We start from the raw sequence: 21,031 nt of genomic DNA on the forward strand, positions 1-21,031 counted from the left end.
TGTTTTGAGAACACCACTGCACTGCCCAGCGTAGATCACATGGGGAGATAATGCGAGCGCATCTGCTCAGCAAAAATCACCCATGCCTTCAGCTTCCCAGCAAGACAATTTCATCCAAATGCTGGAAATGCAAAACAGGCAGCAGGTGAAAGGCCTGGCCTTTACTCAGCTGCACGTGGGGGGAAGAAAGTAAACTGGCACTGCAGCCAGTGGCTTCTACACACTTACGGCTCACAGACAGAAAAATATCCTCCAAATGTAACTCAAGAGGAGAGGAAGATCCAGAACTTTTCTTTAAAATGCACTGGGAGAGTCAGTCTTTATTCACCCCTCAACAACCCACCCCCCTCAAAAAAACCAACCAAAAAAATAAACCTAAATATTTTCTGACCATTTTCTGATCAATAATAAAGTAAAATAAAATTAAAATCTCAAAAACAGCAGGAGGAGCAAATGCCTTCCTACTATTCCTCTTTCCACACAGTCCACCATCCCTAGAAGCACTGTCTGCTTAACAACACTATAGCAAATTGCTGCCCATAGCATAGTAGAGAAAGAAAGGGGTCATTAAAGGCAAATAAATATGCTTGCACTTTTAATAATAGATTTTTAATAAAGTATGGGAAGTAGCAATAAAAACATCCTCATACTAATACAATAAAGTTAATTAAATATCTCTGAAGAAACAAATTTCAGCACCAGAGCTTTCTGGGCCTCTCAGAGTTGGAAATATAACCCTATGGCCGGCTCTGCAGGATCACTCTGCCCATCACCAGGATGTGGCTATGGCAGCTTATACCCCAGTGCTCATTCCATGATGAAATAGGATCATGGTGGGGGCAGGGAGGCCAGAAAAAAAGGGAGGGTAAAGAAAAATGCTAGAATCCCGCAGGCTTAAAAAAATCAAAAGTAATTAAACCCAAACAGAATTCCAGTTTACTACAGATATATCAAATATTTAATACAGAAAACCCTAAAGCATGCTGCTGTCAAGTGATGAGCTTGAGAGAAACACGCCCCTTTCCTAGCATATGGCCTAATCTGTTCCCAGGATGCCTTTCTTTACTCAGTAATTTCAGTTTAAACAAAAATGAACTGTGGATGTATATTTTAGCTAAATGACTGCCTTTCTTCAAACAGACCCTGGGTAAAAGGGGCATTAACCTCCTCTTCCTCTGCCCACTCAGCGCCGCTTATCAGGGAGATGAAGGAGTATCTTTTCAAAGCGCACCCTTTAATCCTTCTGGTGCCTAAATGTGAAGTTCCAGCAGTGCAATGCCCCCAGAGCAGGACACGTGTGTGGTGTACCCCCAACTCCAATCTACAATCAGTCACAGCATGGAAAGCATGAAACAGCAGGTGAAATTCAGCAGAGCAGGACAAATAGGATCTGTGTCTGAGGGCAAGAGCATCTCTCTCTTGAGTTTGTTCTAGCAATCTGAACACTTCAAAGGGGTCAAGTTAAAAACCTGCTGCAATTTAAACTCTTCCCAAGAACATAATCTGCTTTTACCAATTCCTGTATAGGATGGGTACAGACCAATGGAAGGAACAGAATGATTTCCAAGTACTCGGGCACCTAAGTTATTACTGAATTTGCTACATAAGAGCAATTAACAATGATTTGAGCCTTTTGCCTACCCAGTGCATTACAGAGCACTAATCCCTCTAAGAAACAGATCTGCCTATTTGCCCAGACTACCTCCTATTTTTCATCCAGTTAAACCTGCAAGAAACACTCTGTCCTGAAGTATATGAAGTATATATAGCAGCTTATACCTTTCCTTACTGCCTTTCTAGCCTGCTAGTACTGTACATATCACATCTGAAAGGTTTTGCCCTGTAACCAGCACATCTCCTCAGCAAATGAATCTCTGTCCAGATGGTGGTGACAACAGAAACTCCTCTAAGTATGTCCTAATACCTAAAAAACCAGACTTGACTCAATCCTCCCACAACTGTCACCTCCTAGCAGAACAAGGCAGTCAGAGGAGGGGAAGGAGTAAATCTTTAAACACAGCTAGAGCAATAGATGCAATGACAGTTGTCCTGGAGAAAGGGCTACATGAGTACATTCAGAACTGCAGATACCCAGAATGGGAGAGTCTTCATCCTTATAATTCATTGCCTGCCACTACCAGAGGGATCACTGCATTATTATCCAGCACCTGAAAGACTGAACAAGGATACAGCAGCACCCAGCATGCATAACGCTGGAGAGGAGATGGACATTAGCCTCTTCTTCATGCCCCACTGCTCACAATATGGCACAAGGCCACAGACACCCTTACACACGCTTCAATTCATCCACAAGGTGAGAAAAATCAGAATAGGTAACTGAGTTTACTTCACCTGTTAAACCTGGCAGGCTGGGGAACTGTGAGTATAAAAAGCCTGGCATGCCCTGTAGCTCCCACCCACTCTGCTCCCAGAGAGGTCTGGAAAAGCAGTTCCTGGGCAGTACGATACAAATCAAAGCAGAGGGGCAGGTGGCTCCCACAGGGAAATCATCACCCCTCCACAGACACATTCAGGAAGTGCAACCAGTAAGTAAAACAGCAACTAAGCTGCAGGCTCCATGGGCAGTTGCTCCACATTTCAAGCTTCCCCTACCAAATGCTATTATCATCTCAATGAATTAAATGAACTATTTTTAAGGCCATGATGCCCACACAGTCTCTGGGGGACGATCATAGAGCTAACCCACAGAACCAGAGACGGGCTGTGGTGATGGTCTACATGGAGGCTGCAAGCCAACAAGCTGAAGTCAAACCCACAGAGACAACCTGCTCTCCTCCCTCATTTCCTCCAGTCCCTCTCTACCAGCTGCCTAACACATACACTCTTACATACTGCCATTTGGCATTCACAGAGCCACCAGACACCTCCTTATACCTAAAAGACAAGGAAACAAAATTCTTGTGTACTAAATGTTCTTCGGCAAATTGCACTGAACATCTAGGAGTTGCATCAAATTTTGAAAAGCCAAAGCATTGCAATCAAGCAGTCAAAAGTGGGGTGGCAAGGAGTGGTGGTGCTCTCAGACAGCACTGCTGGTAAAATATGTTGCAGAAGGAGAAGATTTTAGACAAGATTGTTTAAAGTTAGTATTAAAATTTAAACCAGTCCTTCTCCTTTCAGCTTTCTGACAAAATGCCTTTTTTTACATGCCCCACCCAACCTCAAAGTAAGTAGCAGCTTATCCAGGTTACTCAGCTCAATACTGTATTTTCCTCTTCCCAACCCTAATTAACAGCCACCTCCAGTTTAAAAAGAGAATCCTTAAACTAACAGCTGCATCAGAATCAGCACTGAAATATGCCTTGAGAGCTTTCACTTAAACCCACACTTTGAAAAGTCATGACAGACTTCATTTTTCTAATTCTGAAGACAGAAGAAAGTGAAATGTTTTACTAAAATTTGTTCTGCATATATGTAAGAAAGCTCCCCTCTGGAAATGCATTTCACAGAATCATGCAGAGAAATAGCATGAAGCCATTCTCTTTGTAAAAGAGCAAACTGATATGCAGAGGCTGGGTTTGAGGCTTTAAAGGGGCAGTTCAGAGATAAGGAGGCACCATAATTTTGTCTTTATATGAAGCGTCCCAAACTCTGTACGACAACTGTCCTAAACATTTATCCACACATTGACCAAAGTATTTGCTTTGTTTGCACTATGCACCAACACTTGCATCAAGTATCTCCGTTAAAAAAAAAAACAACCAACCACACACAATCCCAATCAAAACAAAAAAAAAGGCTGTATTTCAGCAATGAATGCAAACAGCACAGAATTGAATCACCTACCACTTAGCTGGGCTGCACCTGGATTGAACAAAAGTCAGAAAACAACAGCAAGGCTTGTAACCAACAAGAGGTGCCTGTTTTCCTCAGGAGGATAAGACAAGACCTGGTGCAAATCACAAGAAGCTGCAATTCCTTTTTTAACCAATTTTGCAGCAGATTCCACAAAGCTTTGGCATTACAGGCACAGAGCACAGGCTGGGTTTTGAACCTGCACTTTTTGGGAAGAACAGCAATGTCTGTCCTCAGAGCACTGCACTGTCATACCTCTCCTCTTTTCAGCCACCCTTTTGTTATTTCCACACCAGACAAGTCAGTTGTGCCCCATTTCTTACCTCCTCCTACCAGAGAAAGAAACAAAGGGCAGCAGTCCCTAATGGCTCCAAACCCAGGGATATGAGGCTTGGTTTATTACATGCTTAACAGAGCACTGAATTACTGGTGGTTATTGCCTAGCTTAACTGCTTTCCTTAAAAGAGAAACATGAACAAACAAGCATGTGTCATGAAAAAGCCCCTATGCAGGCAGGAGCTGACAAGAGAAGAAGCATTCAGGGTTTATCACTGTTTATTAGTAGTTTTGCATTCAGACACCATCTGAGGTTGCAGCAAAGACTAATGCAAAGAAATCCTCACTTTGCCCACCACCTCCTCAGGGGACTTTGTCTAGCCCTGGATTTACTGCCCGAGGTTAGCCCACATTAAGTACCCAAGGCTTTAACTATACAGACTTAGCATGTGGCAAGGGCAGCATTCCCTGTAGAGAGAAAGACTTCCAATGCACCTTCCTTGGCATATACAAACCTCACATATTCAATTCATGCACAGAGAGGAGCCATAGAGCTCCTCCGACTACCACTGCTGCCAGCAGAGAACCCCCAAACTTCACAAGATGCCACCTCAGTTTTGTCCAAAAGACAGGAAGGGAAAAATGATTATGATCTCCAGTAATGCAATACCCTTTTCTTGTCTCTTCTACTCTGGCTGACAGATGACAACTGTGAGCCCTCAGCCTCCAACTTGCAAACGGACAGCACTGCAAAGCAGACATGAAGCCTTCATCTTGAGCACAGATCAATGACCAATAAAGAGGGAGTTTAAAAGTTTTTCTCCACAGGGAAACAGGCAGTAGGAGAGCAACAGGCCCTCTCACTTCCATCTACCCAGTCATTTATTTTTTTGTGAAACTTGTAAGGATTTTAGATCCATACCCCAAACCAAAAACAGCTGAAGTCAGCCCTGAGGTTAAAAAAAATGTTGAGGACAAGGTAAAATGAATGAAGTCTCCTTTCTTCGAAAAGTAGTTTAAAAAGAAACCACAAAAAAAAAAATTTGGAGATGCAGAATGAACATGGAGAAATACATTAATGAAATAAACAAACCTCGCTTATCTCGACAGAACTCACACATATTTAGCCATATGCCTTCTGTATGTTACTTTTATACCAAAACCCAAACAAAAATATACAGACAAGCCTAGATGAAGAAATGCAAAAGAATGATTACTGTAGAGTCTAGAGGAAGGGAGAGCAGCAGAAGGAATTCACTCACATCAGGTCAGTATGAGGCAAGGGAAGAGAAAGACAAAACAAACCACAGAAAAGGAGAGAAATTTCCCACCGCTAAAAAAAAATGAGAGCAAAAATAGAAAATTAGTTCTATGAGAAAAGATTAAATAATTAGTCTACAAAGTTTCAGATACAAGGCAATTCTGAAAATCGGTTATTTCTAGAAAGAATACTTTTTCTCTCAAGTGTGACAAGTGAACACTGTGTCAAACCAAAAATGTGCAAGCCTTTGTCAACATGGCTCTAACTCTAAGCTGCAGAAACAGGTTGACACTCAAATTTATCTCCAGTGACTTCAGCCAATGGAGCTTGATCCTGGACAGGCAAAGTACTTCTAGATTTAGAAAAACAACCTAAAATAAAACAATATATACCTGAACACTGCAGAAAAAGGATTACCTCTACCACACTCTTATTGCACCACACTTATTTTTCCCTCAGATGACATTTACACCTCTTAAATTATAAATACACACCTGGTCTGCATAATCCACTATGTTGAGTTGCTCGACTGTGTCCAGAGAAGGGCAACAAAGCTGGTGAGGGTTCTGGAGCACAAGCCCTACGAGGAGCGGCTGAGAGAGCTGGGGTTGTTTAGCCTGGAGAAGAGGAGGCTGAGGGGAGACCTTACTGCCGTCTACAACTACCTGAAGGGTAGTTGTAGCCAGGTGGGGGTTGGTCTCTTCTCCCAGGCAACCAGTGACAGAACGAGAGGACACAGTCTCAAGCTGTGCCAGGGGAGGTTTAAGCTGGGTGTTAGGAAGAAATTCTTCACAGAAAGAGTGATTGGCAATTGGAATGGGCTGCCCAGGGAGGTGGTGGAGTCACTGTCCCTGGAAGTGTTTAAGACTGGATGAGGAACTTAGTGTCCTGGTTTAGTTGATTAGATGGTGGTGGGTGATAGGTTGGACTTGATGGTTTCAAAGGTCTTTTCCAATCTGTTTAATTCTATGTGTGTGATATTATTCCTGACAGCTTAAGACAGCAAGGACATTAAAAACACTTCTCTCAAAATTTCAAATCATGAAATCACATATTTGTTGAAGAGAAGTCTGGCTCAGATGTTCATAGGACTTTTTCTGCCATTACACAGAACAGTTCCTGAAAGGAGGTGGTTTTGCTGGCGGCTGTGATTCAGACTCAAGTCCATAGTCATTTCAGCGTCTTGTTTTCATCATCTTGCAAAGCTGTCCATAGTCACTGTTAAAAGAAGCCCATGGACTTCAGCACAGCAGAGGTAAACCCGATCCACACCTTTCAAAGAAAACTCAGGATAGAGCATCTTTGCAACAGCCCTGTCCACATCTTGGGAAGAGCAGCATCTCAAGATCAAGTTATAAATGTGGCTCTCTGAGAAACACTCTGCACTGCTGCGTGCATAGTGCACAATATACACAGGAAGAAAAGGCATGGCCTTTGAAGGCAGACAAGCTATTAAATTTTTACTAGGTGAAATGTTTACTCAAATAAATCTAGCCCTTTCCACTCCAGGTGATTATCATAACACATACAGTAACTGACATACAATTAATGGAGCTTTAAACCAAGAGTTCTAGGAAGTAAAATGCACTCCCAACACTTCAGCTAACCTTGACAAAAAGCCAGGTTTTGGCACAGTTCAGCAACATAAGTGGCTTTATGAGACTCCCCATTTATTGGGCACCTCTCACTTTCACAACAAGCACTGGCTCTCAGCAGAAACCATGAGGTAAGGCTCTGCCAAGTCAGCACCATCCACCATCACTGACATAAGCCCACGAGCAGTCAAAACTCAGCAGATCAAACTAACACTTCAGAATAACACACACACCCTTTTCAGAGGATTTTCACACACGTGCCATGTCCCATTAGGCAACAGTTCAAATAATGGCACCCACAAAAAGAATTTAATCTCCTCCCACGTGTATTGATCCCGCAGGGTGAATGGTTAGTAACAGTAAATGCAACATTTTAATACCCAAGGCTAGTGGCTTTGTTTCCAAACTCCCAAGGATCTAGCAAATAAACTGATGCCACCTTTACAGATTTGAAATGCTGTTCACATTCCCTTTCCCCATCTTCTATCTGAGTTACAGAGCCCACATTATTGTGCTACTCAGTCAGATTCTCCAGCAAATGGAGGTATCTCAAAGACCTGGTGCTTTCAGCACAGCTCTGTATTGTGTAAGTGAGCAATAACTCTCTCCTCGCTGGAATAAAGCTATCAGCATTTCAGCTGCCTGCTTAACCTTCTCTTCTCTGCAAGAGGAAAGCCTACTGGTGGGGAGCACAAAAGAAAACATTACCCTTTCCCATAAGGCAACCACACCGTATGTATACAAAACATATTTCCTTATGAAAACAGCACAGGCTGACTACATGCTTTGTTATCAAAAAGCTAAGAGGTTTAGCGCAGCAGCAGCAGAAGAGGACACTCCAAAGTCAAACCCTGATTGCAGCAAGGACTTCATCTGCACCAGAAGTGGCAGTGTCAACAAGAACAGTTTCATTGCCCACTTCTCTCTTCCTCTCCCAAAATGCAATGCAAGCACTCCCACGATATGAGGAGGCACCTCCAAATTCAGCAACTTATGCAGAAAGAAGTCTGCTCAATAACTGATTTATTTTTATTCCTAAAGTAGAAACCAGAGCACTCTTCCATTACCTCAGAGGAAAACTAAGGAAAGGTAGCATTAGTCAGGACTGATTTGTTGCCTCAAGCCATTCACAAAATCATAAACCCAGCAACACATGAGACAAGCTACTCATTCACAAGGGCTCTTTGATCTTAAATACAAATAAAATCAGGTCAATATTAAAGATTTTCATTCCTTGCCATATAAGACTTCCACAAAGGCTAAGAAAAGCTCTTCCCATCCCTTCTTTTAACACTCAAGTTATTTAGCAAGTAACATTTCTTTCACATGACTTGAAACATTTTCTCTATATTCACTTGTCATCACTCCAGAATTTAACGCTTGGCAAAAACCTAAACACAAGGGGAGCTGCATAAGGAGTTCTTCATAGTCCCCAAGGACAAGACAGATCAGAGAATTTCATTGCATTTCATACGTGGGAAAAGAAGCAGCAAAGTTCACCTTTCCTAAAGCTCACATTAAAAAAAAAAAAAAAGTCACCCTTTCAGTAATTAGTTATTAAAAGCATTCCAACAATTTCGGAAAGAGGAAGTGAAGAAAGTCTGTGCCATCACTATTAACAGGCTGCCATTCCTCCCCACAAGACCACACCAGAAAAGCAGGTGAAGGTGACAATTTCAGGGAACCTGAAGGCATATCAGCTCTGCCAAAGCTCCAACCCCTGCGGCACAGGGACACTTCCAAACACATCCCAGGAACAAGCATGTCAGGTGCCAGGTACAGTGCTGGTGAACAAAGTGCCTGCCATGCACTCAGGAGGTCCTTTACATCTGAGACTTCCTCCTAGTTCTCAACACTGGGCCTTTTCGTCCTTCTCATGTAACAGTACATCATTAACTTCATCTGCCAAAATAACAGTGGATTGCAGAAGAAGCTAAGGATACAGCATCACCTTGCACTTTTGGTTTAACACACTTGATTGTGCTAGGGTGGCTTTAAAATTTTATTTATTTGTTTTCTAAAGCAAGCAAGAGCTCTCATATGCAGCAGAAGGCCCCTGAAGCTATCAACACAATGTGATATCTGCTTATAAATGTCAATATACCAATTTTAAAGCTATTAACACTGCTGTTCATTCATGGTAAAATATCCTAATACCTGTCTCAGCACTATTACAGGCAATAATACAGTTAAACGTGAGCAAAACTGCAAAAGGCAGTTGGTAAGGCCTCTGTTTAAATGAAAGACAGCACATAACAGTTCCACCCCAAGTACAATTAAAACAAGCAAAGGTATCATGAGGCTCACTCTATGAGACCCACATGCCCAGTGGCCCAAGAACATTTAGCCCCTTCTTCTGGGTGGCACTTAAGAGACGAGGGGGCCAATGTGCAATAGTTTCATTCACTTTGGCTTGGTAAGCATGAAGGCTGATCCAAGCTATCACTCAGGCAAAGAAAGGATCTCCTTTGACTAAAGCACAGGACTTTGCATCCAGAGATTTGGATTGTACCTCTGTCATACATTTCCTGGGTGGCTGGGAACAAATGACATCAATTCCTTGCTGTACTTCTCTCCCACACCTGTATCCTGAAGTAAAGCACAGGGGATAACTCAGGGGAGAAGCACACGAGAACTCCACTTCCTTCTGTGTTTATACAGGAGATTACCACACAATTGATAGTTCAGATTAACAAATGGTATGGAATATGAAACTTCAAATACTGAAAGGATGTCCACTCTAACTGCTGAAGGAACATACAGTATATTGCCTCAAACACTTCAAGTGTTAATTAGCGAAAAGATACTCAGATTTACAACAGTTTGAGATTTTAAAATGTGATTCACAACCAGACTGAATTCTACAACATGGCTGGGGGGGGTGGAAAAAATTGATGGGAAAAGATACCTTGCAGAGAAGCACACCTTTGAAAAAACAGCTTGAGTGTCAGGCACTTAATTACAGCCCTTATCAACACTGAAAGAGTTGAGATATTTCTACAATTTTCTCTTGAAAAACAGTAACCTAGAACAAATGCATTCTCTACAGAAGTATAATTTACCTGCACAGGAAGGACCCCAGTGCTTACTGCTGAGGAGACACAAGGTATTGACTGCTTTTTACACTTACAGTTCTTCTCAACCAGATCACTCAGATGTCCTGCAGAAACAAACCTGTCTATAGAAATTCCGAACCTTCAGATAAAAGAGCAGAGATAGTAACTGAGGACAAGCACATTCACCTCGTGGTAAGTGCATGCAAAATGAGGTCACTTATTTATGAGTGTTTTGGAAAAAGGGATGTTTCCCTTCTAGTGATAGGTAAGAGAGGTTTTACATGTCATTCACTTTCATACGTCCACTTGCAAAGGCATCTTCATTCCTACTATATATCCCACAAAGACAATGGACTGCAGGAGCTACTACACACAGGGTACACTGTAAGGTCAACTTGTCCAGCCTTAGATGCCAAGAAGACAGTCATCTTAAATTTCCATTATAACTAACAGACAAAGACTCAGGTAAAATGCAATTTATCTCATCCTAGGGTAGTTATCTCCAGAGGTCACTTTCCTGTCCTATTTATCTTCATTGTGAGTCCTGGAGTACACAGCTCACATTCAGACAGTGTAAGGACAGTAGGAAGCACGAACCTACCTAAGCACCTTTCAAAAGTACCATTCAAGCCCACTGCAGTAAAAAAAGCTGTACCAGACATGCATGTCTGCAGCTCTCATTACAAACTGCATTTTTCACCTATCAGGCCATCATAAAATAACTGGAGATACACAGCACTATCAGATCTTTAGAGAGGCATAAAAAGAAACTCAACTAGGGCTTCCAGTCAGCAAACACCTCATCATTGTATGCAAACACTGCTGCAGGAGTTCCCCCCAATTGCAGTAGCACATGGTCCATGTTAGTGGACCATAGGTCAGGGTCCATCAGCATTTCCATTTTCTTTATGCACCCCCCACCTTCAAGGATTTGTAACTCAGCCATGAGTATTCCCTCTGGACAGTGGACTTGTAATATGAGTACAGTGGTTTGTCCTTTTAGGTATTCAACTGACTTTTTCTTGTGAAGCACAAAAACGAAGGACAAACAACAAATTGCAATATTTTTGGGGGGTCCCAGACTCTAAGATACATAAACCCAAAATAGCATAGTATACTTTACCAAAACACATTAAGGCCCATGGATCTTAAGCTTGTCTTTCCTGGGTTTGAAAACAAAACAATACTATTAAATAGCTGGAAATGCAGGGGGCAAGTTCTGAGACTAGTTTATTTTGTTTTGAGCTTACTGTTTAAATTAGAATCATGAACTCCTGTCCACTGCCATACCCTACAGCTAGGCTCCCAAAATCCTGGGAAGAAGCAACTGAAACTACCAGAGCTTAACTGAAACTGATTGTTGTGTTTTTAAGACCTCAAGTAATTTTTAGTTCCAAAAGAAAAAATCCTAGCTTCAAGGTAAACCAGCAGGAGTAAACTCCTGCCTTAACAGAAAGTTAATAAAGCTCAGATTCAGTGAAATTAAAGATAGCAAGCTGCTGCCATTCTCTCACCTACCTAAGCAGCATCCTCCCATTTCACCTTTGTTCCCTGGTGAAGCTGCCAGGTGCAGAAACCAAGGCCAAGTCCATACCATGGACTGATGCAACATAAAAAGATGATAACCAAATCATTCAAACCTAAAACTAGCCTGATTTTCAGAGCCCTAAAACATCCAGTAAAGCTAAGTTGGAGTTCTGAAGACATACCAAAAAGAAAAGCCACTTTTGAGGATAATGCAACACACAGTGAGAAGCCAGAGACTAGGCAGATGGGTGTTATAAAGAGATGTGAGAACCAGCATTTCTGTGTGGAGAACAGCACTACAAGAAGCAAAGTCTTCGGAGGCAGGGTAAGGAGCAGAGCAACACCCATGCCTCCAAAGCTGCAAATGCAAGGTGCCAAGAGGGATCTTTAAGGACCTCCCCATCCAGGGTGGTGGGAAAAGCTTTAAGCAATCCAACCCTCCCAGCAGCCTCAATGCCAGGGATTTATTGGGGCACTCAGGGCACACAAGGGCAGGGGGGAAGCAGATGAGTAGCCATGGTGCACCACCAGCATCCCCAGAAGCCACATTGCTGATCCCAGCTCACAGTAAACCTTCTCTAGAGGCAGTATAACCTTGCTCCAGGAAGCATATGCCTATAGCCCATGCAGCTCCTTCAGCTGCCAATACAAACCCATGAGTCATAGTGATCCCTGCACAAGAGAGAAGCTCTTATCATCATGCCATGGGACAGCTCCAAAGGGAGGTGACAGAGACATACCAGATAAGCACTACAATACCAGTGTAACTGCATCACGTTAGGAGTTTTACCACATTAGCTGCTTTATTACTAGACAGGCTGATCAGGACCTGTTGGCACTTGCAGTATCCTGTTTGTAGAGCAATAATGACAGCTACAGTGGCAAAGCAATCCAGGGAGGTGCAGCTTTGGTGGGAAAGAAGCATTTTGCCAGGAGTATTAGCATACTTCCCCAAAAAGACATTACTTGTTCTGGCACACAGTCACAATACAGCTAGGTGGGCTGAAGAAGGTCTCATCAGCCTGTTCCATGCTGAAATCAGCACAAAAACTTGTTAGTAAACCTTCCCCTGGTATGCATGGGCTCAGAGTATGGCTGGCTAGTGAAACTTAGTGAACTGCTATGGGTAAAAGCTAATCTCTTTCATAATACATTTTTTTTTATTATATATGCTATTGTAGTTCTACTGACAATTAAGCTGTCCCTTAGTTTTCCTTACATTAAGCACTTCCCTGACTCCACACTACATTTTTGTTTCCCACAACTATGAAGAGTCCACTAATTCATTCTCAACATTTAAGCCTTCTTCTTCATCACCCTCTGACTCCCTCTGTAAATTCACCTTCAGCAGACTGCTGCTCTCTTCCAAACTCCCCATCTCCCTATAGACTTAGCCCTTCACTTGTCAGTATGATGCAAGATTAAGTAGAAGGAAAGCATGGGAAAACCCCAGGGAGAGGTAAACACACCCTTCATGCCTGCTACAGTGAGCTGCACAAGGCACTTGAGCTAGGAGTTAGTGGCACCAATTTTTAAATGAAGTGGAGAGAAGCCCACTCCATCCATGCGTCCACGTGGTACCTATGTGCCTCAGAAGTGCAAGACCTCTGCAAAGGTGAGCACCTCCACTACCCAGTCTCTGATTTCATTCTTCTTCAGTGACGCTTCTGAGAGGTTTACCAATAAGTAGCAAATTAAAACAAACACCATTGAGGTCAAGTTGAAGTTCTTCAGTACATTCAGACCAAAAGATTTCGATCTGCTACAGGATGGCAAAGCCTAACAGAGCAAGGGACTATTCTGCCTGCTAGACTGTTGTGTCTCCAGTTCGTAGTCACTTCTTCAGAAAGCTGTCCTGTACTTTTTCTAGCACTGAAATAGACACCATAGAAGTCAATAGCACGGAGCCACCCAGGAGGAGATATATCAAGCCTTGCTCAGGACAGGACAGAGGACTACAAATGGGGAATAGGTGGAGGCACCATTAACTTCACAAAAGCATACTGACCATTTGGCAGCACTCTGCAGTTTCTAATCAGTGTCATATTTTGTGCCTCTTTGCAAATGTTTCCCACTGCACTTGAGGCAGAAAATGCACTTTGGAAGCAATACTGAGATGCAATGCCAAATTCTCCAAGTCCTTTACAAAGTTACCCCCAGGTTCCCAAGAAGTATGCACAGTTGTGGGTTTCTTCCTCATCTTTCCCATAGTCACCTGATTTTAGAGTCAACATAATCTTTACTTGAGCCTGTGCCAACCTGAGAAACAATTAGGGACCCATAATGCTACAAACAAAGTATTTGGTAAGAAAATTCTTGTGCAAAGCTATGAGATCCCCTCCCAAATCCACCTCTCGTTCAAGCAAGTTGAATTCTTTCCACCAGCTCCAGTGGGAGTTGGACTGGGACCTAAAATAACGCTGCAGATAAGGATCTTACTGCAACTTTTGACAACACTCAAGCTCACATTGTGCAAGTCAATGCTATTGAGCTTAAACACCAACGTCATCCAAAGGCAGGGAGAAATACTTCTGTCGGAGCCAGAGTATACAGTCAGAAGTATAAAATGCGAAAAACAAAAATACCACTTTCCTCCAAGGAAAACAGATCTCCAGAAGGTAGGTACACAACCTAGCCTGCTGAAATCACTTTTGCAACAGAAAGGACCACTTGAAGATTACTAGAACATAATGTGTATACACAAACACAGACTACACCACGAGTAGTCAGCTAGCATTCTAGTCCAAAAATTTATACTAAAAAATGTATATGCTGAAGGCAGGGAAATGCAAAGAGTGAACACCTTCTCTAATGTTGGATTCCCTCTGGGGACATTCCACTACATTGTATCTTAGGGTGGAAAGCATGGACCTGCCATCATCACAGAGGCCAAAAAAAAAAAAAAGGCACTTCTGCACACTACCGCCAAGGTTCTGGTACCTTGAAGTTGACAACACATAACCAAAATTTCCATTATCAGCAGGCAGCAAAACTAAAAGCAAGGAAATGAAAGGTGTATGTTCCAGTTTTTACCCCATCTTTCTTGAAGTATTCCTAAACTAATAAAAATACCTATCCCAGGGTTTTTGAATAAAGCTCACCTTCCCCATGTCTGGATCAGGCTGCAGAGACCTTCCTGGGGAAAACCACTGATTTCCACAATGCTGCAAAAATGGCCCCTACCATTGCTAAGAGGCAAAGGGTGCACACACACACAAAAAAACCAAAAACAAAAAAACAAACAAACAAACAAAAAGCTAGGAGAGAGTAGGAGACTATCTCAACCAATATTTTTATCCACATCAGTTGAAGAATCTTCCTACTGAAAAAATTTCCTAGGAGTCAGCGTAAGAGTCTATGCTGTGTTTAGTTACATCCATCACCTCAAAACCTTGTACACACCCAGGTCCCAGAATGTCAGGCCCTCTTGTGATTACTCCAGGAATAAGGAGTGAGGCCCAGGAGCTGGCAAGTTAGTTTAAGATGCCAAAAAAAATGTTTTGACAAACAGACAGATGGACTGGGAGAAGAAGAATAAGAGGGACATGTGGTTACCCACAATTGGCAGGTTGCTTTTTTCCTTTTTTTTTTTAATAAAAATAAATATCTGTAATCCCCACTGGCCACCTGCCTCGCTTTTGTATCTTTAATTAAGAAGGATTTGGGTGATGGAGAAGTGGTCTAAAGTTCAGCCAATTTGAGGGAAGACACGGGGGTGAACAGTATTCCAGCTACACACTGGTCCTTCCCAATTTCTCCAAGAGCAACTCCCCTTCGCAACACAATTCACAAAAAATCAGAAAGGGATGGGAAAAAGGGCAGTTCATACTTAAGAGAGCTGGTCTGGACCAGTTCCTGGAAGCCAGTGACCTCACTGATCCTCAGTACAGTCTGTCTTTATAGCGCTAAGACTGAATTGTATTCATGTTTAACAAAATCATTTGAATCCACAATGATGTGCCTTTAGCAGTGAGAGAAGGGGGGGGGGGGAGGTGAGGGGGGGGTGGAAATTCAGCTGAGTTAGTAGAGAATACCAAGCACTGTCCTCTCTTCCTAACCCCCAACACAGTCACCTTGTAAGATAGAAAGTCCATTAAGACAAAAATAGACTATCCTTAGCGTGGGAAAACATTTAACTAAGTTTTAATTTATTTTCAAATCAGCATTTAAACGATCACATCTTACATCATTTCCTTTTATGAGCCAGCAGTTAGACAATACACATCATTTACATGCTGTTTTGGAAGGCTGCAACATAAATCAACAAAAGAAGCCTTCACTATGAATTAACTATTACAAGGCTTTTAGAAAGCCACACCAGCCTGCATTGAGGGCAATTAGGAGTATCATCCCTAATTCTCATCTTTCTGGTGCACTCCTGTTGTGCTTCAGAACTCACACAAAAACAATCTTCACCCACAGCCATTGCTGCTACAAAAGAATTACGATGTCTATCTGTGAGACTTAACAGCAGCACGCTCACAACAGCTATTTTAAAGTGTTAGCTGTCTTTAAGAACACATGCACACACAAGGCCACCCCCACCCCCCAAAAAAAAGGTGACCAACACAGTTCAGTCTCAATAGCAAAATTAATAAACTTTATGCTTCTATGAACAATCAGATGGTAGAGATTTTTAAATTTGTAAAATATTAACCAATGCCTTTATTTCACAGGTCACTGTTACATTAGAAAAAGAAGGGAAGCAAACACCATGTCCAAATCTTATCTCGAGGAAAATTTCAGGAGTGGTTTCATCTTGTGCAAGGCAAACTTCAAATTACACTTTACCACTGGATGTGAAAAACCAAAATATAACTTCAGCAATGCTAAAAATGCTTCACTATTATTTGCAAAAGATCAAAAGAAAAGTCCTTAAGGCAACTAATCATTTGGTAGGCTGGCTACAAAGTCCAGTCACACCAAGTGCCCTGATGATGTGGGGTTCAAGAGGAGACTGAAGGCAGCGCCATCCCAGACAGTAGCAGCATGCACAAAAAGCACAACTAGCAGCTAACACCATTTTTCTGATGAATTCTGTGCCATTCACATAAGCCCCTGCTTGCACCATGCTAATTTAAAGTTGCTTAGTTGCTCTGTTGCTTCAAAGTGGGCTTAGGGGTACTGAGCCCCATACAGTGGTGCTCCCCTGCACACTCTGCCTGCTGCAGGCAGGGCAGAGCAGGCTGGGTGCTGCTCTGGACAAGTCTGCACATGCCTCTCAGCTCCCATCAGCTAATGCCAACCTGTTGAAGGGAAATTTCTCTCTGAAAACTCCAGCAGAGGTGTAGGGCTCCTTGAAAGTATTAAACTACAGACTCAATTGTTCTGCAACCAGTCATTTCCACATCGGCAAGGTGGGAAATCTGCTCACTGTACAGCGCAATGTTTAACCCTTTGCATTCTAACTTACAAGCAATGCAATTTGCACAAGCTTCCCTCCATGCCATCATTCTCAGATTCTGAACTACCTACAAACAACTTCCTGTCCAGCTTTTCATTCCTCAGCACTTCAGATGTGCAGCAGAGAACCTCTGCTTCGCCCTGGGTTGAATACGCCATTCCCACCACTCCCCCTTCCCCTGCGCTGGGCAAAGGCCAAACGTTTCTTTTAGGCACCCAGGCCTGGGGAGGCTCAGGCTCATCTTCTCCCCCAATTCACCACTGTATAACCAGCTCCTCTTGAGACACAAGGCTCCTCCTACACACAGGAAAGGTGTAAGCAAGGTTACGAAGATAAAAACAATGGAAATTCCACAACCTTTAAATGGAGCAGCTGATAACGTAAGTATTTGTAACCTCACCACCAGGGTCCCAGGCCCACAGTACACACCACCTAAGTCAACCCATTCAATGGCATAAAATCCTAGGAGGATCCAGGCTGCTCTGTGACAAGGAGTAACTTGCATTTAGGTGCCAAACAACCAAGACCTGCTCTTGTGTTTCTTGCACTTACATATATGCATACAGCTAAGGTAGAACTAGCTATAGAAATGCCACAAATTAGGTAGATCCAAGCTATTTCCAGATAGCTCAGCTAAGGCAAAGAAGAGAAAAATAGGATTATTTTCTGCTTGTCAACAGGTCGGCACAGGCCCCTTCCCACCACCGCTGGAAAGCAGACTCCCCAGCAAGGCAAACGACCTTCGGTCTCACCGCCGGGGTGTATGAGCTAGACAAAGAGATAACGTCATGCCCTCTCGCGCTCCCTCAGTCCTCCCAGCAGTGGCAGGTAGCCAACCAATCCCGCTCCCCGGCCCGGGTGACATCATCGCCGATGCCGACACACAAACGTGGAAGTGCATCTAACTAGCGGTGCCCCAGAGATCTTGGGGCACAGCTCCTCAAAGACAGCCTGCCCCCCGCCACTCCCCTGGGATGACAGACCAGTTAAAAGGGAAATAAAACTAGCTGGGAAGAAGGACTTCGAGGAAAGCTTGCTGGGTAGGAAGAAAGCGGAAGGCAACAAGCAAGCACAGCGTGACCACGTTTTTCCCTCAGTTAGGCAGTTCCTCCAAAAGCCCTCAAAACGTACACACAGAATTTCACCTTTGGGTGTCCCTGGAGCATTTTTCCTAACAAATGCATGGCTGAGAAAAGTTTAGTACTATTGCACTGCTATTGTAGGGAGTTAGTTTTGACTGCATTCTGTTAAGACAAAAGCCGAGGTTTAATCATAGCAATTTTGTTTGGTTGGTGGGTATTTCTTGTTTACATACAACCCTGTTGGATGTTCAAATTTTAAGACTATGTAACACAAATGTGGACAAATGCCTAAGAAATAAGAGTGCTAATCCAAACTTTAACACCTGTCTACCTACTACCATCTGACAGGCTCTAAACCAAAGAAGAATATATCTATTTCTTTTATTCAATGCACCCAAATCACCATGCCCTCAGCTACCAGGCAACAGGAAGCATTGCCACGACTGTCTAATGAGTGAGGACAGCCATGGGAAACCTCATCAGACACACAGTAGAACTAGTGCCCTGACAGAAACTGCTGCTCTCCCTGTTACCAGTGTCACCGATGCCCTTAGACTTCAGATGTTCATCCACTCTTCCAAGTCACTAAATGCATGTGCTGATTTAATTTCTAATTCTGGGAGAGTTCTACCACACTTATGGAAAACAAAATTTTAAATTTCTATTGTCAAGATTGCTAATACACAGAGGACTTTTGCATATTAAATGAAAGCATTAACAAGTAAGCAAAGAAACAACACACCAAATTTCAATAATTAACACAAGAATTTCAAGTCACACATTCATGCCAGAATTTTTTAGTTTGTTTGTAAGAAGGGTTCAGGTGACGCAACCTCTAGGAACAGAAGGATTACAGAAAAATATTAAATGGTGTCATTTAATTTGTCAGGGAAAAAAAATGGTCACAGTGTTGTCAAAGTACAGCTTCTCACTCATCTCGCCTCTCCTCCAGCCTTTCAAGCCACATCCTTTTTTCCAGCTCTCTGACAACAGCAGAAGCCTGGTTATCCCACTTCTGGTCTTAAAGTGCAACTCGCATGCTGTGCAGACAGAATACTTCTCCATCATGAAGGCTGAGGTTCACGCCCTCAAAACAAACTGACGTGTGTTTTATTTGCAGAAGAGGCACCAAAGTGCTTTATTTAGATACTGGAGCTGCAAGCAGCAGTATCTTCCCATCAGGGAAACTCACCAATTATACTGCTTTGTTTATAAGCAAAAAATAAAAAGCAAAACCCCAAACAGCTAGGCATACTTGATTACTTTCATTTATCTCCCCTTCCCTCTGCAAATGGGCACTGCATTTCTACACAATACAAAGCTTGAGCCTTCCATCCTTAGCCAAGTATTGAGACTGTGTGAATAATTAGTCATACTGGTAGCAAGCACTCAGTGCAATGTCATGCAATCTCGAGATTTGTTTGTTCCACTGACTGCACAATGGGGGGGCTGGGGGGGGACCCAGTAGGCTAGTTTCACACCCACATGGGCACTCTCCAATTGCTATTTTTTAAAGTCATACACTTGTCAAACAGGTTATACTGGGAATTCTTATTTTCAGGAAATAACCTTCCCTGCTTCGATCGCTTATTGTCACTCTGCTCCCCCCCTCAATCACTGCACAGAACAGCGGGATCGGATACAGCACCACTCACCCCCAACTCAGCAGCTTCAACACTTTGAAGGTCTTCCAACAAGGAAACCTGGTGACAATTTTAATGAAGACAAATGCCTTTGTCCAAAGTCACTGCAGCAGCAGCAGTAACTTTTATGAGCACCAATCCTGAATAAACCCACGAACCTATTTGCACAGCCCAGGCATTCTCTGACAGTGTCCACTCGGTTTGGTCATTTCTCTGGAGCACGGGTAAGGGGAATAAGGCCAATAAAGGACTATCTCATTATTTCAGGATGAGTACTTGGAAAAGTAATTTGTGCCCCTCTGGAAAAGCAGAAGACAAGAGGCTGACAAACTTGTCACAGGCAGCAACAATGACAAGGGCAACATTTTTGTCGTCCCTAACTGTTCTGCTTGCTACAGCGGGTGGCTGGCCGTCAGCTGTGTGTTCAGCCTGGTAAAACCCCCAGGTACCTTCTAGAAAAAATAGTAACAATAAAAGGAGAAGAAATTCTACCACAAACCTTGTAGACTTGCCCGTACGTGCCATTGCCAACCACTTCCACCAGTTCAAAAATCCCAGCGGGGTCCTATGACAGGGAGAAGGGGCAGAGAGGGCAGGGGAGAGGGGGAAAGCGGGGGAGAAGAGAAGTGGGGTTACGTTTTTGTCAGGCGATGGCTGCTGGCAGAGCCCTGCGAGCGAGCCCGGCTGCTGGCGGCGTGCAGCTGTTGCGCCCTGTTTTTCCACGCACATGCCAATACATGCAAACAAAGGAAAAGCAGCCCAGGGCCGCGCTCCCCCCGCCCGCCCCCGCGGGGCTCCCCCCACTCGGCTGCCGGCCTCCCGTGCACCGGCTCCTGCCCGGCCCGGCCGCTCCCACCCCCGCCGGCCCGGCAGCCACGGCAGCCCCGGCAAGGGGCGCGCCGGCCCCCTCCCCGCCGGCCCAAAGGGGTGCTCCCGCCCCGCCGCCCCGGCCCCCTGCCCTGGCACTTACCCGCAAGGAGGAAAGGTCGATATCCACCAGACTTTTTGCAGGAGAATCGTTCGCCATTTTCCCGACTCTTCTCTTTTTTTGTCCTATTAATTTTTTTTTTCTTCTCTGTTAAATAATAGAGAGGCCGCCCTCCGCCTCGCTCTCCGAAGCAGCTGTGAATTGCGCGGAGCTCAGCTCCTCGCCTCCCTTCCGCCCTTCCCTTCTTCACTCCAGCCCCACCGGGTTGAAACTCTTCAGCATTGGGAGGGGTTGGCGAGGGGGTTGATGGATAGATAGATGGATGGTGGGAGGAGGAGGGGGAGAGGGAGGTGAAGGAAAGGAAAGAGGGAGGAAGGAAGGAAGGAGAAGGGGTGCTGCGGTCCGCCTGTCTCCCCGAGGTGCAATGCAGGGCTGGATCCCCC

The 21,031-nt window shown here is 43.7% G+C and overlaps 1 protein-coding gene across 28 annotated transcripts in view; it reads right to left on the bottom strand.

Moving 5' to 3' along the window:
• Window positions 1-20,687, bottom strand: part of MAP4K4 (mitogen-activated protein kinase kinase kinase kinase 4) — a 171,823-nt gene extending 151,136 nt beyond the window's left edge. For all 28 annotated transcript variants that reach the window (XM_054388490.1, XM_054388630.1, XM_054388648.1 and 25 more), the window contains exons 1-2: window positions 20,631-20,687; window positions 20,160-20,225 (exon numbers count right to left, since the gene is read on the bottom strand). In XM_054388490.1, the coding sequence (XP_054244465.1) occupies window positions 20,160-20,225; window positions 20,631-20,687 (123 nt within the window). The remainder of the gene's footprint in view (window positions 1-20,159; window positions 20,226-20,630) is intronic.
• Window positions 20,688-21,031: the final 344 nt, after the last annotated feature.

Source organism: Indicator indicator, chromosome 1 (assembly GCF_027791375.1).
Source record: "Indicator indicator isolate 239-I01 chromosome 1, UM_Iind_1.1, whole genome shotgun sequence".
Lineage (NCBI taxonomy): Eukaryota > Metazoa > Chordata > Aves > Piciformes > Indicatoridae > Indicator > Indicator indicator.